Source organism: Panthera leo, chromosome E2 (assembly GCF_018350215.1).
Source record: "Panthera leo isolate Ple1 chromosome E2, P.leo_Ple1_pat1.1, whole genome shotgun sequence".
Classification (NCBI taxonomy): Eukaryota; Metazoa; Chordata; class Mammalia; order Carnivora; family Felidae; genus Panthera; species Panthera leo.
Genome location: NC_056693.1, coordinates 56,305,469 through 56,322,891, shown reverse-complemented (window position 1 = coordinate 56,322,891; position 17,423 = coordinate 56,305,469). Strand labels below are relative to the sequence as shown.

General features: G+C 46.4%; 1 protein-coding gene across 8 annotated transcripts in view; it reads right to left on the bottom strand.

Moving 5' to 3' along the window:
• Positions 1–17,423, bottom strand: part of CDH13 (cadherin 13) — a 1,030,961-nt gene that overhangs the window by 352,371 nt on the left and 661,167 nt on the right. Inside the window, exon 1 of one of the 8 annotated variants that reach the window (XM_042919732.1) lies at positions 16,831–16,895. The exons of the other annotated variants lie outside the window; for them this stretch is intronic. Within the exon in view, the coding sequence (XP_042775666.1) occupies positions 16,831–16,870 (40 nt within the window). The 5' untranslated portion in view covers positions 16,871–16,895. Of the gene's footprint in view, positions 1–16,830; positions 16,896–17,423 lie in introns of those variants that run through there. 8 annotated transcript variants of the gene reach the window in all.

Here is a 17,423-nt window from a genome sequence, read left to right as displayed (position 1 = left end):
GTAAATTTCTCCAATTCTCATCTGCTGTTTTATAATAAGAAAATGTTTTATCAAATTAAAAAGTAAGAAGCCGCCTGGGTGATTCTGATGCATATCCACATTTGAGAACCAGCTCTTTGAGCAGCATTTTTTTTTAATTTTAGGGAGAGAGCAAATGAGTTGGGGAGAGGGACGGAGGGAGGGAGGGAGGGAGGGAGGGAGGGAGAGGGGGAGAGAGAGAGGGAGGGAGGGAGGGAGGAGAGAGAGAAAGAAAAATAGAGAGAGAGAGAGAGAGAGAGAGAGAGAGAGAGAGAGAGAGAGAGAGAAAGAATCTTAAGCAGGCCCCATGCTGTCAGCACAGAGCCCAACACGGGGCTCGAACTCAAGAACCATGAGATCATGACCTGAACCGAAATCAAGAGTCAGATGCTTAACCCACTGAGCCCCCCAGATGCCCCCAGATTCTGCATTTCTAACAACTCCCAGGGGGATTCCGAGGCTGCTGTAACCGGACCATACAGGGAGCAAGGCTTGAGAGGATGGTGAGAAGCCAGGAGAAAAGTTTTGGCTCGCCACACAAACTCTCCTTGTGCAGTGAGAGATGGCTGTCTGATGGAGGCTGGGACGGGGACACCAAAGCAACGCCCACTGTGACAACGCAGGCAGAGCGCAAGGCGACAGGGCGTGGTGGGGACTGTGGCTTCCCTGATCCATGCAGGCAGCTGCTGTGCAGCCCCAGCCCACCCTTGCCCCCCACCCTCAAATCTTCCCTTTTTTCTTTCTTTTTTTTTTAATGTTTATTTTTGAGAGACAGAAACAGAGCATGAGCAGAGAAGGGGCAGAGAGAGGGAGACCCAGAATCCGAAGCAGACTGCAGGCTCCGAGCTGTCCGCACAGAGCCCGACGCGGGGCTCGAACCCACAGACCGTGAGGCCATGACCTGAGCCGAAGTCGGACGCTTGACCGACTGAGCCCCCCAGGGGCCCCAAATCTTCCCATTTTTCAAAAGAAGCCATAAATGTGATTCTGAAATGAAATCTTTTTTCAAAACACTGCAGAGACCAAACAAAATACATTCGGCGGCTAGATCCAGTTTGGGGCCGTCCGTGCTGGATCGGCGGTGTCACTCAGGGTGGCGATCAAATGCCCTGTCCTGACACCTAAACGCCAAGGAGTCTACGAGAGGAAGGTTAACCCATTAATTATCCTTATGGACTTTGAAGGCAAAAACCTAAACTCGACAGAAATCCCTGAATATTCAACTCCTGTCCTGTGTTAAAACGAGCACAATGAAAATGAACTCCGGCTAGCACTTTGACATGGCTGTGTGAATCCTGCCCCAAGGCAGATGAAGGGGCCGGACAGCTTAAGTGTGGGGGGTGGGGGGCTGTTGGAGGGGCCAGTGGGCATCCTAACGTGGGCATATTGAGAAACTCCTCCCACTGGGCCCTACTGTCCACTCAGCCATTCTTAACCATGCCCCAAACTCGCCATGAGCTAAAGTTCTTGAGATTTGCAAGAAAAACCTATCAAAGCACCCCAAGAAAGCTAATTCTGCAGCTCTTAATGAATCCCATTTACATTTTCTCAGCTCTTTGATTTCTGAGCACTATTTAAGGGGGAGGCTTGTTCAGTTCATTTACTTTGGTTTTTAACTGTCCAGGGTGACAATCCTCAGCAGTGTCATTTCCCTCCTGTGCCCAAATCAATAAAATGCACCCAAGAGCTAATATCCATTTCGAGCTCCACTGAGGCCCAATACGTTCTGGAATCATAGTGACTTGGAAAATAGTGAACAACCAGAAGTGAGCCGAGACCTGCCGCAGGCATCTGGTTCTCAGTGGAGAGTAAGAACCTTCCGTCCACGTCGCATGATTTCTTCCCGCAGAAGATATAACCCTCACGTTCAGGAATTACAGACTTAAAGGAACGGATTACAGAACCTTCAGGTGAGCAAAGGAACGGATGTTATACCTCCTCTACCTCCCACATGACATATTTAGCTAAGTTCCTGGGCCAAACACTGGAGGTTAGTTGGCTTAACATGCACTTCAGACCACTGTGCTTCCTTCTTGCCTCTGTGATAGAGCCCAACAAAGCACGCATTTAATTTTCCCATTCTTTCCCATCCATCAGGGGTGGGTATATGACATAGTCCTGGCCGATGAAATAAGGAGGGGAGTCTATTGTAGCAGTGGCCTAAGAGTGATGTTTCAGGGAATATTGGGCCCCCCAGATGTAGTGAAAAGGTGGGATAGGTATCACCTCTTGAACGCAGATGTGATGGCTGGAGCTGAGGCAGCCATCTTGCAATATGAGGCCGGCCCTGACATCCCTGTGAGACTCAACAGCAGCCACTAAATAACTCCCAAATTGTTGAAGCCATAGTGGGTCAGATTTCCTACTACGTATAGCCAACATAATCCTAAAAATGTATGCTTCCTCATAAAATTAGAAGAAGATACAAAATCTTCCCCGAAGTGTCCACAGAAAGCAAGGGTGCCATATTTCACTGTAGCTTAAATTGGCTTCTCGAGTCCCGAGCAGAGGGCTTTGCTGGTAACACCACTCAAGTAGGGTAGGTGAAGCTGAGAATTCTACTTATTGACGCCTAACCCTTCTTTTATATGAGTTTTAGCTTCGTATTAGAAGAACGTGCACAAGAAATATAGTTTCTTCCATTTAAGAGAGCCCCATCGTGAACCATGGGAAGAGAGCAAGGTTAGTGTCCAGGGGTCTCTAAATAACACCTCTGCTGCTAACATTGCATTATCCATCGGAATCTCCACCAGAATCTTATTCTCTGTGGCCAGTGGCCCAGTGCTGGTTACCTGGATGGTTCTGATGCTGGGTTTGGCCAAGAGGCCATGGCCACACACGCTTTCTCCACGCTGGGAAAGGCTGATTAATTCTTGTCACAGAAGACGATCCCGTGGGATTCGAAATCCAGCCTCACTTCAAGCACACTGTTTACTGAACATGTACGTGTTTCTATTTTCAGATGAGGAAGGTGAGACTCCGGAATCTAAAGGGATTGTCCCAGCACCCACAGCTAGGAATGGAGATGCCTGCCGTCCAGGTTCACGCTCTCTATGATCCGTGATGATTACCTGCATCCTCCTAACTACCCAAAGGAGCTTCGGGCGAGTCCCAGGTTAGAAAGAAGTCAGTTCTCTCCTCAGTCCAAGTGGAGGCTGGCGAGACACGCGGGGAATGTGTTCCCTAGAGCGTCGGCACGCTTCCCTGTCTGGCAGCCTCCCTTGCGGTTACCGTGGGGGCCACATGACTAGTACTGGCCATTGGGTTGAGGACAGAAGCGTGTTTCTCTCCTCGGCTGAGGGAGGTGAGAGCCAAATGTCATCGCCGCCCCCCCACCTTTTCCTCTGATAGAAGTGATGGTGGAGACCATGTGTTCCAGTTATAGTAACTATAAGGTAAAGGTGGAGGGCCCTGTGTGTATCTCACATTTCTTTACATCGTTAGGGTGTGCAGGTGGTAGGATTCGTTTATTACCGTCGCACAGCGGAACTTACGCTGACTCATGAAACAGGCCTCTGAGATGGGATCAGGCCACCTTGGTTACAGTCGTTGTGCAAAGGAGGCGACTGCAATGGGGAAGCTAGTATAATAGAGGTTCATTTATCACTGGGGTTATTCTGTATCCAAATCGTGGGATGCCTTATTTGCCTAATGAGGCAGACAGTTTCTTAGAATTAACACGAAGGTGTTACTTGCATCACAAAAGTTGGCACTCCTTAATGGAAACGACGATAATATTCTCTCATTTCAACTAATACTTCCAGCTGCTGCCTCTCAAGAATTTTGTACTTTGGTTCCACATTTTTATAGGATGAAATGTTTGCAAAATATATTTGTAAGCATCTGCACGCTGACGGATGCAACTTCATGACCCATTACACTTTCCGTGCAAACGTAGACAGTGGGGCTGCCTGAGCCGGGGGTTGGTTGAGCTGCACCAGTTGCCTGGTTCTGACAGCGGACCAGAAGGGTCTCTTTGCAATAAAAATACACATTGGTGATTCAAATGCTTACTGAGCATATACTATGTGCCAGACGCTTTCCTAGAGGTTGGGGGTACAGCGGTGGATAAGACAGAGTTTCTATCTCCCGAGATTTGCATCTGATAGATGGAAATGAACTTTGGAAAGGATAGAGCAGTTCATCCGAGGGTACTGAGAGAATCTAAGAGCCAAGTGTGTGTCTGGAGAGAGAGAAACGAAAGATCGCAACCAACACTTTCATCCAAACGGACACATCTAAGTTGTTCTGCCATCTGGTCCTGCTCTCCTGTCCAGCCTTCCCTCTGCTGCCCTCCCCCTCTCCACTCCTGCTCCACTGACCTACATGCCTATCTCAGAAGTCACCAAGCTTCCTTCCCTCCCATGGCCCTGAGCTGTCCTCTCTGCCTAGAATATACCTTCTTCGTCCCTCCTGGTGTTTACCTTGCTAATGTCCCTTTGTCCTTGAAGCAGTTGGAGGTGTTGACTCCTGCAGGAAGCCTCCTTGGATGGCCCCTACTTTGGCCTAACCCTCCTCGTGATCCCACATTGCTGTCTATACATTTATCTGAATAACCTCCACCCTTGCCTCACTGGCTGGAAGAGTTGATGGAGACCTTGACAGGTGCGTGGGACAAAGGGAGGGGCCGGTGCCTGCTGGTGCCAGACATGGGGTGCCGGGGGAGTGAAGCGGATGTGGCAGGCAGATGAGATGACCGGCACGGTTGGGAGACTGGTCACATTGCGGGACTTGATAAGCCGGTTAGAAAGTCTATTGAGGATAACGTCAGGTTTCTCACTGTTGCAGAAGGTATTTACAAGCCAGAAATGTGGGGCAGCTAGAAAAAGCCCTGAGACACGGGAGTGCACTTGAAGAGATTAGTGTGAAGTTGACATGCACAGGGCACCTGGGGGGGCTCAGGTGAGCGCTGACTTTGGCTCAGGTCATGATCTCACAGTTCGTGAGTTCGCGCCCCGTGTCGGGCTCTGTGCTGACAGCTCAGACCCTGGAGCCTGCTTCGGATTCTGTGTCGCCCTCTCTCTCTGCCCCTCCCCTGCTCACTCTCTGTCTCTGTCTCTCTCTGAAGAAATAAACATTAAAAAAAATTTTTATGTGGTATATGCATAAAAACACAGGCGTAATACAGTTACAGGTTCATGTATATATGCATGTATGCATGTATGAATACACATACCATATACACATGGTAATTTATTGCTTTTTTTTTTTTTTGCATTTCAAATGTATTTATCTGTGTGCATATCCTTGCTCTGTCTGCTGAGGGCTTAGAAGCAATGACACATGAGCCATGATACTAAACTCACAACCCAGTCCTTGATCTCTATATACGACCCTCCACTACAAGAACCAAGTGGTTTCAATTCAGCGTTGGTGCAGGGCAAGTACAACGTGATCCTAGAATATCTTATTTCCCAAGAAAGTAAGAAAATGATCAAAAAATGATGAGGAACTATTGAAAGCCTCAGTATTTGGCTTCCAAACACGACATAATTTAAGCACAGCATTAAAAATAAAGACAGCAACAGAAAACAACCCAATGAAGAGAATTAAAATCCCATTGAGTCCATACTGATATTTTTAAAATGGTTAAATAATTATACAGTGGAGAAGGATATACACATTACATACATTCTTTTCTTCTTCCTTAACTAAAAAACCCCCCAGAAAACACAAAACCACCTCCAAATCTTGGGTAGTGCCCCCTAATGAAGCATCACGTTTCCTGGTCTATGTGGTCATGTGATTAAGTCTGGCTAATGTGACATCAGTACAGGGGGCTGCGGGTCCACAGCGTGGATGTGAATGCTAGAAGAGTTCCATCTGCCATCCTGAACCATGACGTAGCCTCAAGGGTGGAAGTTATGTGTTCAAGGGGCAGAACCTGGTTCCAAACTCATCCTGAGGCTGCCCTATATGACCTCTGCATGTCTTTTATGCAAGAAAAATAAACTTCTCACATCATTTCAGTTGTTTTTCTGCTACGTGCGGTTAAACCTAATCCTAAGTGATGCAGGTCGATAGCAAGATCTCCACTGTATCTTTTTTGTATTATATCTTAAAAAAAAAAATCCATCTGGGGGAAGAAATAGGAAGAATGGACTGATGGTCGGTAACCAACGAGGGCTAACCTCCTTCTCCAGTTCCGTATTTTGGGAATCTTACACGGAAAAGTACCAAAAAACCCCCATACCATGAAAACCTGTACACCTGCCATATGGAACTGCCAACTGTTAGCACGTTTTCGTATTTGCTTTGTCTTCATTTTACTCAAAGAAATAAGACATTACAGATCTAGCTTACATCCTTTTATCTGTGATGTCCTGTTCTATACCCATCAGCCTTGTCAGCACAGCCAACTGGTGTATTGGAGCACGAAACACCTGCCAGTCCTGCCCATCTCAGGTCATCCGGGGCATATTTCTGTTTCCGCGAATAATATATTATGTGCATGTTTTCAATCAAATTTTTACAAATTGCATCACGTGGAATATGTATGGAAGTCAGCGGTCTTCTTTCTGAGCCCCATCTCTTCATTGACTATATAAACACAATGGGGCGCCTGGGTGGCGCAGTCGGTTAAGCGTCCGACTTCAGCCAGGTCACGATCTCGCGGTCCGTGGGTTCGAGCCCCGCGTCGGGCTCTGGGCTGATGGCTCGGAGCCTGGAGCCTGTTTCCGATTCTGTGTCTCTCTCTCTCTCTGCCCCTCCCCCGTTCATGCTCTGTCTCTCTCTGTCCCAAAAATAAATAAAAAACGTTGAAAAAAAATTTAAACACAAACTATTCGGTTCACTTCTTTGTACACCGTAACGTTTTATTCTTTTAATTTTATTTAGCCCTTCCCCTATTGATGTATATTTAGGAAATATCCAATTTATTGCCTTCCTTTTTTTTTTTTTCTTGCGAGTATGGTTGGTTATTCCTTCTGGTAATTTCAACAATCTATGTACTCATTAGTTTCAGAAAGAAATGTAAGAGAACTCAGTAGGTGCTTATAGCTTCACGTTCTCTGTGCAGTACAAATTTTAAAATAGGCAAACAATATGTTGCTGTATCAGAACTTATACCCACAAGATGGTACGTGAGACTGATGCATAGCAAATCTGATGATGATTTGAAGATCCAGGGAAAGTCAGTAGAACACGGCATATTAACCACAAAACACACCTTCTTTTTTTTTAAGTTATTTTTGAAGGACTTTCTAATCTCACATGCAGCCAAAATAATTTTTTCCCAGCCTTATTGAGGTATAATTGACACATAAACATTGTGTCTATGTAAGGTATAGCATTTGATGTTTCAATGTATACATACATTGTGAAGCAGCCACCACAAACAAGCTGATGTAGGTGACCTCACGGGTCTCCTGGGGCGCAAGCGTGTTTCTTTCGTGAAGCCTGTTATTACAAGATTGATAAACCAGGAGAACGACAGAGGTGTAGTGTACATGTTTCAGGAAGGCATGTGGAAACACCTCTTATGACCACGTACATGATGGATACAATGGGAAAAATGTGGGCTGGGGGATCGTACTTAGAGGCGAATTTATAACTGTATGGTCAACTTTGTGACAACAGTGTTAACTGATTTCTAGGCAAGGATCTCTTGTGCTGTGACAGCGATCTACAACTTTGTTCCATTCAACAACCTCATTGTTCACCTACCCATCTATACAGCCAGCCAGTGTTTTTCAATGACATTGTACCAGGCACCATAGTGGACACTGGACTTTGAAAGGTCAACAGCATGGGGCACAGCTCTTGACACATGGTGGGCATCCAATTAATGTCTGCTAGTTGGTCAGTGCCCTTCAAAAGTCATATATAGTTACTATGACTTTGATGAAGATTCAGAATACACGCTTATGAGATTTTAGGATTTTTTATTGATTTTTAATTTTTTTAATTGTAATTTTTTTTAGAGAGAGAGCTCCTGAGTGGGAAAGAAGGACGAGAGAGAGAGAGAGAGAGAGAGAGAGAGAGAGGGAGAGAGAGAGAATCTCAAACAGGCTCCATGCTCAGCACAGAGCCTGATGAAGGGCTCGATGCCATGACCCTGGGATCCTGATCGGAGCCAAAATCAAGATTCAGACACTCAACCAACTGATCCACCCAGGCGCCCCAATTTTATGACTTTTTTTTTTAAAGGGAGATGAATACTTAGCAGTAAGCCAGATTAAAGAGACAAAACATCTAATTCTTTCCAATGCACGAAGCTAATTAAATGTGGTAAATGTGGCTTCAGGAATAAGCATATGCATATATACATACAAATAGGTACACAAACATATGTATGTACTAGTTCTAAGTAGAGAGATGTATCTTGGCTATAATGACATAAAAAATATACTGAAATTTCTGGTTGAGCACAAGTTCAGCATGAGCCAATGAATGGTGTCAACTCAGAAGCCCATGAACTCTCACGGAGTCCTAGACTAAACTGGGGTGCTGCACCAACCTTTGGGTAATGGTAATGACCCTGTAATGAGTTTACTAAAAATCAAAGGCATTGTCAACAGCATTCTTATGATAAACTGCGCCAGTCTCAATTTGAAGAGGAAGTAACTAAGGCTCACAGAGGCTCAGTAGCCTGCCTAAAGTCAGGCAAGTAATAAGAGGGGAAGCAGAGATTCAAATCCAGCCATATTTGGCTCAGAGTCTTAACCACTCCACTCTGCCGCATTACCTCCTTGTTCACGTAGGTCCTGCCTGAAGCTGTGGCCAATCCAACTCAATGCGCTCCATTTTGGAGGGGTGGGAAACAAAACGACAGCCCAATAGATTGCCCTTAATCACCACTAGAATGCAATCATGTCCCTATATGAGCCAATATGGCCACAAACCACAAACTCATGGCCTCAGTGGGGGCCTTTCTCAGTGTAGCTCTCCAAGAAACTCCTTTCTACTTAAGAGGAAGCTACAAAGTTCAAGTGTCTCCTACTCCTAGTTCTAGTACATTTCCAGGCAAGGCCCAGAGATTCTCAGTCTGTATCTGTCATTGATGGTGGTGTCTACACCTCACAGTTGTTTCAAGGATTAGGGGAGAATACATGCGAAGCCAACCGCAACACCCAACACATAGTAGGGGCTCAATAAATGGTAGTGATGATGGTGAGACTGTTGTTCCTGACTCTGCTGGTGCTGGGAGGCATGTTTCCTGGAAACTCTTTCCCAAGGTTGTGGGGCCCAAAGGGTCCTCATGAGCAGCCTGCCCTCTTATTTCCTGGAGGAAGAGGTAGATTTCTCTATATACCAACTCATGTGCCTCCCATGAAACCAGGACCTTCAATGGTCTGTGTCCCTCCAGAGGGACACTTTTTTATAATTCATCTGCCCAGAGGGGACACCTTTTTCTAATATTTACAAAGTGCCTCGTTGCTTAGCTCTGCCCCGGGGTCTTCCTACCAGAAAAATTAGACACCAGGACAAAGACCAATCTCACCTGTCCTACCTTTGACCCTTCTAAGACCTATTCTCCTGACCCCCAAACAAAAGTTTCTGGCTATAATTTTCAAGAAGCAACATAAATGTGAGAGTCATAATCAGGTAGAGGACACAAGAGTCTCCCGGCCGGAGCCTTAGACTCCCGCTTCTTGATCCAATAACTTCTGTTTTCTTTTTGTGTTTGTGGCCTGTGATTGCATTTTAGAGGATGTGTCACTTCCAGGGGGCACATTAAAGGACTCGAATGAAATACAGCTACAGGAAGACTGACAGTCCCCTCGACTTACAGTAAAGCTAACCAAAGGGCCTGACAGCCCATCAAATGGAGAATTCCAGAAGGAAGACAGACTGCAGCCCACGACTGTGATTTACACCCACAGACAGAGACGGGCTTTCAGACTCAGGAAGAGAGGAGGGAGTGGACCAGTCTTCTTGAGGACACAGGGCAAGCTTCTCCAAGGACAGCCTCCAGATGGACTTCTTATGGGGTGCTGTCTTCCATCGAGCCAGGGGTGCAAGAGACAGGAAGTGAAATCTGCCCATTTCTTTAGGCCTAGGCTCAGCAGCTAGAAAGGGCCACTTTTGCCCTATTCTTTCAGTGAAGGCAGCCACAGAACTCATCTATATTCTAAGGGAGGGGACATCAACCCTCAAAGAATGTGTGGCCCTTTATCATCCACTGGATACTCCAAAGTCCCTCTCTTCTACTTCCTAAATCTCCCCAAAATATGCCTCATGCTCACCGTCTCCACCATGACCACCTTAGACCAGGCTTTTGTTGACAGTGTAGCTGTCCATCCAGTGTCTGTCTCCTCCTCTGTCCCATCCCTTCGCCCACTCCACAGCCAGAGAAATTTCTTTCCAGTGCAAATATGTCCACGTTGTGTTTCCACTTGAAACTCACCAAGAGCTCGTCTAGACTTCTTTGTAGAGCAAGCAGCTCTCTGTTTCTCTCTATGCCCTGCCTCTGTTCCCTTGCTTTTGTGAACAACATTCTCACTTTCCTTTGGGACACCACCCTTCTGTGCCTTCTTAGTCCTCGTGGTTCAGAGAGGGCTGGCACCACCTTTCTCCCATGCCTGACTCCAGGAGTGAGCATACGACTCAGATCTGGCCACTCAGAGTTGTCCACACTGGTGCGCACATCCATCATTTCAGAGATGGGCGCACAACTTAAGCGGGGCCATTATATGTAAATAATGCTTCTATAAAGTGTGAGGGGTGGCTGGAGTTGCTAAGGTAGTGGGGAAAATGCCCCGTGACCACCGTTGTTTGCTACCCCCTTGGGAAAGCCAACACTGATGCAAGTGGAGCTGAGGAATAGTGTGAGAAACATCCCTGATGACATAAATAGACCACCTAGATACAGCCAGTCCTGAAGGCCCTCTTGGCCTTTTAAATGAATGAACCAATACAATTTTTTTTTTTTTTTGGCTTAAACTTGGCTGGGTTTCTGTCGCTAGGAGCCAAAAAAAGTCCTAACCTGCCTACTTCTCATGCTGCTTGCCTCTCTTTGTCACCTGGATCGTGTTGGCGTCTCCAGACCTTCTCTAGCTCCTGGCTTCTCCATAGCTAATGCCCGAGTCGTACCCTCTTTACCTGTGTTCTCAGATCATGCCTTACTCTTTCAGGTCTTGGTGTATATGTTCTTTCTGCCTAGAACAAGCTTCCAGGGTCAGCCACAGAAGTTTCCTGCTCATCTCTCAAGACTCAACTAACCTATCACCTTCTACCTGGGAGCTTTCCAGGTCTCTTGTCTGCCTCACCACTCCCTCCCCAAACCCCCAGCTTGCTTTGCGCTCAGTGTTCTCCTGGGCTATTTTATTCATGTTTCGTCTAGCATTTGGCACATTTTGTTAAGCACGGTATATGTGAAACCCTTTCCTTCATTTTACCCTGAGCTCTGTTAAGGGTCTGATTTGTCATATTCATTTTTGAGCTCCTGGAGCTCCCAGCCCGCTGCCTCACACACAGCAGAAATTCACCAGACATCAGCAGAATGACTACGGTTTCTAATCCACAGATACCTGGTTCCAAGGCTACCGTGGTCTGTGTCACCGCGCACATCAGACCCTCCTTGCAAAGAATTACGCCGACAGCCACGGGCCACGTGCTCAGTCCCTTATCTGCAGTAACCCGAGGGGGTCCCAGCACTTCTTTAAAAATTAATTTGTTCCTTAATTAAGAAACATGTTTATTTCTAATTAACCAACCTTCTATGTAATGTAAACAGATTGTAAGTAGCTAAACAGCTTCGTCTAGATCGTTGCATGTCTGAGAACAGTACGGTGAGACCATTTTTAGCACATCAGCTGGGAGGCCAGGGAATATGTGGAAAGCTCTGACTTGCAGAGACAGAATTAAAAGAACTTAACGAGAGGGAATTTGTCACCTCTTAATCCCTACCCAGCAAATTAAATTGCTGGTACATGATATCATGACACTGTTTCTAGATTTTTTTTGAGATGCGATATTCCCACGGTTATTAAAGAGTTGACTCAATTTCTTTGCGGCTCGCGTCCGTGTATATTACGGCTGTGGATGCATGCGCTGCCCACATGGCGATGTGGCAGAAAGTAGACACTCTGAACAGGACCCAAGGTGGTTTGCTGTAGACTCTCGTGGAGGCAGTATATTTACAGGAGGGTAGGTCGGGGTGTGAGAGGAGGCAGGAGGTAAGACACGATGCATTTTTAATGAGAGACCTGTCACTCTTTTGACACCATCAGCCTGTGGGAAAGCATCCGGAGACGGACTAATGGTTTCGTAATAACAAATGCTAATGGAGGAGCACACAGCCCAAGCTGCATTCGTTAAACTTCTTCTACCTCGAAACAATTCACTGACCTGGATCGGCTCATATCCTGAAGGGGGTACGGGTTCCAACTCAGACTCTCTTTACGCCTTGACAATGCAAGACGCACAGCCCAGGAAAACTCTCGCTGGGGACTGTTTTCTACCTACACGTTACAGCATGGAGTTAAGTATTTGTGGACGCAGCAGCACGTATACTGATGGTGGACTTTTTCAACAGAGAAAACACGGTCTCTGCAAAGGCCTGAATAAAAACTGACTAACGGTCTCCACAGCGCCAACAGCAAGTATCTCTGAGTTTAGAGACCAATGGAGATGCTAGGAATCTTCTCCAAGGTTATGTAGTCATTCATTCACGGTGATTACATGGGTGCAAAGAAATTCCCTACCTTGAGAGAAATGTAATTATATTTAGATACATCCGTAGCACACTGTTGATGCTGCCAAAATTCCAGAATTTTCAGGCCAAGGGGTTGGACTTTTTTTTTTTTTTTTTTCTTTTCCCACTCAAAACACGTGAGTCTGTCTTTGCGTTAGGTCACAGCAGCGAGAACACGTCAGAAGGTTTCCCTCGTGTATGGAATATCTTCAGCCTGACCTGTGGGCCTGCCCACCTCACCGTGCCCCACCCCACCCCGGGTCATTGCAGGCTGGCCTGAAGGGACGGCACTAGAGCTCTGGCCTCCTCTGGGCTTGGCGATCAGAAGGTGTGGCAGTCGAATGAGGTCAGGGTGTTTATTTCCCTGCATCTCCCCCTTCTGGGTTGCCCTGGGCCAGCAGTGTCCCGGACTCCAGGTCTCTGTTCCTCCCAAAGTGTCCCTGTCTACACGACTCTCTTTCTAGGTCTGAACATCCCCTCATTCCCTAGGGCTCGGGATGATAACAGCTTTGTGGTCACTGGCTCAGGTTACACCCCCCATCCTTTACAATTTACCTTTACACAGCACCCCGCCCCCGCACTGTCTTCATTTGAGTGTACCCTCTGTTTCTTATTGAGACACTGTTACACACAGCAAGCATTTTCAATATCATTTTTCAAGTATTTGCTCAGTATCCTAGAAATCTCCAAATGCTCCCCAACTCTGATCCTGGAAAAGCTGTCGGAACCAACATTAATTTTGGTGACATAAATGACCGAGTCTATTGCTACCACTAACTATTTAGGAAAAATGACTCTAGTGTTTTATTTCTGTTGATACCTCATACCATTTCTGTTGATGTTTTATAAAGGTTCATTCGACTTTGCGAAATGTCCGTTGCCTCGCTTCCCTGGGTGATATTAATAGAAAATGAGGACTCCCCCTATGTGTTGTGCTAAAGTGAGCCCAGTTTAATTCCATTCCTTGTTTGTGGTCTGCAGGACTCTCCCCAGAAAGCAGAGGTGAGTTACGTCTTTCTGGATCTTCCATGGCTGGGATAGACCTGACGCACGACGGATTCCGCATAAATATTTCTTGCAGTGAACTGGGGGGAAGAACGGCACAGGGAGAAAAAACGCTCTCATGCCAAGTAACCTGGCTTGTGCATTAGAGCCTTCATGATCTGAGCTAGAACACAGTGGGTGTGAGAACCGACTCAGAACCAGACTGCCTGGGGTTTCCGTCTCTGCCCCATCTTCTACTAGTCCAGGGATCTTTGGGTAAAATGCCTTGGGTAAAATGCCTTACCTCCCTGAGACTCAGCGTTCTCATCTATAAACTGGGGATGCAGTGGGTTGATGAGCCTGTTGCAAAGGGTGAATGTGAACCTTAGTGCACTGTCGGCCCACGGGGAGCACTCCGTGTATGCTCTGCTTGCTGAAGCTTGAACCCAGCAAACATCTCCTAAACACCCACTTAGGTGGACCATCCCATCTACCCAAGGTCATTCTTGTGCATTCACAGCAGTGTCTCAAGTATACCTGGGAGATGATTAGGTAACATTTATTGAACACATTAGCTCTGGTCTTCATAGCCTTCCTACCGTGTGGGTCTCCCGGGGTCACCCCGAGGAGATTCCATTTGGAGGTGACGAAGGTTTCCCACATTCCGGCCACTCAGGGACTACTTTATCGTGTTCACTAACGGTACCCCTATTTGTTTATTTTTCAATATGCTTTAAATTTATCTCGAAAATTCAACCTGGCTCTAAGACACATTATGAACAAAAATCATGGGAATGATATACTAGGTATTGTTCAGTTATGCATCAAAATAAAAAGCTATTAAAATCATAAAAGTTCACCACTTTGCCACCTAAAATTATCTTTCATACTGGCAGAGGCATACAATGCTTGTATCAGGAAACAATGGGTTTTCAGAAAGTACTTCTGTGACAGGAAGGAGAAAAGAGTATGTGATAGCACGTAAGGAAAGGAAAGCGGGAGGCGGCCAGTTCTCTCTTGTGAGGACTCGGAAACCTGGCTACGTCTGTCCACCAAAAGGACAGAGATGATGAAGAATGTGAGTGAAGGGCAGGAAGGAGAAGGTGGTCACGAAAGAGCACGGCCATGGAGACTCACCAGAATACAGAATTAAAAATACAGGGATTCCAAAAAGGAGGAGGTGACTTCTTTCCTGAGATATTTGAGAGGCCAGAGATGTTGGAGCGTAGGGAGATAGAGGCAGAAGAGATACAGGCTTGTGGAGATCATCCCAGATGGCCTTGACTGTGTTCTCAAAGTAGAGGGCGGGACCAGCAGCAAAGCAGGGGTGGAGAGACAAGGCAACCAGGGGCTGCGTGCGTGACGTCATTTCACTCAGACTTTGGTTCCACAGTAAGTGTCACACACACGGGGCAGGCTCAGCAGGGGTGGCTACTTCTTCTAGGGAAAGGACGCTGGTGTCGGTCATGGCAAGTGCCCCTACAGAAGTGGTCTGTGGTTGGACAGGACAGAGGTCGAGACTAGAAGCGACTCTCCTGTTACCATAGAAGGGAAGAGACAGGTCTGGCCCTAAGTGCCATCGTTTATCATCAAGAATGATGGAAGAAGGCATTCTTGATGGGGAGATACAGTGCCATTAGGCAATGAGTCCATTTTCCAATGTTTAAGAAAAAAATGGTGAAAAAGCCAATGATGACTCAGACAGAAGATGGTTCTACAAGGAAAGACATATATCCTAAGTTGTGGCTTCTAGCAAGCAGTCGTATTACTTCCCTAACTGCTATGTAGGAAAGGCAGACCTAAATCAAATGGGCATTTGGGGCAATACCGCATTAATATGTGATGTGTCAGCTTAATAGCTGTCCATGTACATACAAATACTTGCAGAATTATGAAGGCATAGGAAACAGAGTGTGAGCATTGGACTGAGGCAGCTACACCATGAGAACCCAGCTAGGACATTAGTCACTGAAACTATAAAATAAGTATAGTAGCGTCTATGCTCAAAGAGGATTTTCGGCAAGGCTGCTGGGTACACGATCCACATACTTATTTCTATGGGATCTAAACAAGCTGAACTCACGGAGACAGAGAGTAGAACGGTGGTTACCAGGAGCTGGCGGGTGGGGGCGGGGGCAGGTACCGGTCAAAGGGTACAAACTTGCATTTGGAAGGTAAGTTCTGGAGATCTAATGCACAGCATAGCGATGGCAGCCAACAGCACGGTCTTCCAGACTTCCAAGTTGCTAAGAGACTAGATCTTAGTTGCTCCCACCACCAAAAAGAAAGGATAATTAGGAGATGCGATGGAAGTGTCAGCTAACACTACAGCGGTCATCATATTGCAACCTATAAATGCATCGCATCAGCCCAGTGTACATCTTAAACTTGTACATCTTAAACTTGTACAATGTTGTACGTTAAACTTACAGAATTGCTGACTGGTAATAACCCATAGTCCACCAACTTAGGAACAGACACATAAAATATAATGAAATGATAACGTAAAGATGTAAATAAAATAATAATGCATATAATGGAATATTTGGCAATAAAAAGATATGGGGTGATGAATGCTGCAATGTAGCATAACCTTTAAAGCCTTACGCGAAGGGGAAAATGCCATTAAAGACACATGGTACAGGATTCCATTTATATGAAGTGTCCAGAACGGGCAAATCCACGGGACAGAGAGTAGGTTGGTGGTTGTCTAGGGCTGGGGGAGTTTGGGAGGAATGAGAAGTATAATGAACGCAGGGTTTCTTTTGGGGGTGACGAAAATATTCTAAAACCCAGTGTAGTGACGGCTGCACAACTTTATGGATGTACCACAAAACACTGAACTGCCCGCTCTAAACGGCTGAGTTGTATGTACAGCATGTGAATGATCTCGTGATAAAGCTGTCACATATAAAAACAGACAGGAAAAAGACTGGAAGGATTAAGCATGCCGTTGACCAAATGTGTGCTAGGTGTTGGCAAATACGTATTAGGTGAAAGGGCATTTGTCTGCCTTCTAGATTGCACCCATGCACTGAGCGCTCCCAAGAGAGCCATGCTGTTCCTCTTTCTGTTCCAGAATTCAGACATCGTCGGAACACTGGAGGGGAAGATGGGCCAGGAGAGATTATGCTCCCAAACAAGGATGCTATCAGGAAGGGTGACTCCACACACACACATTCCACACGCACCTTGCAGGAGAGCGTGTAGGGAGACCTTGAAAAGCGCCATGACGCCGAGCCCAGGGACTGCTGTGCTGTTAAGTCACCTCAGGTTTCGCTGAACTGCATTAACGATAGTGGGTTAACCCAGTTGCGGGGATGATGTTTTCTTTCAGGGTCTTGTCCTCATCGAATTCCAGCACCTTGTGAAAGGTGTCTGCTCTGGGAGAGGGAGGTGAACGGTGGCAAGGGGCGAGGTCGCTTCTGAAAGCCCAGTGGGCCTGGGGACCTGTCCGTGGAGCTCCTGGATGCAGTCAGCGTGACCTCCTCAGCGGACAGTTCGCTGTAATTAGTGGTGTCACGTGACTATCAAAAGAATTAACAATTAAAGAAGCTTTGCTCGGATGTGTTGCTAAACATGTCCTGAAGGTTGTTTCTGATGCTGTTTTCATTTAAGAACGATGTTGGTGTGGGGTTGCATTTGGAGTTGAACTTGGGACGGTTGTTAAAGCAGTTTGCGAGCTCGAGCGGTTCTCCTTCGTTCTGTCATTTGGTTGGCCATTTCTGTTTTCATTCTTGGGAAAAGCAACTTTGCTCGCGGCTGGCATGGAAGGGAATAAACC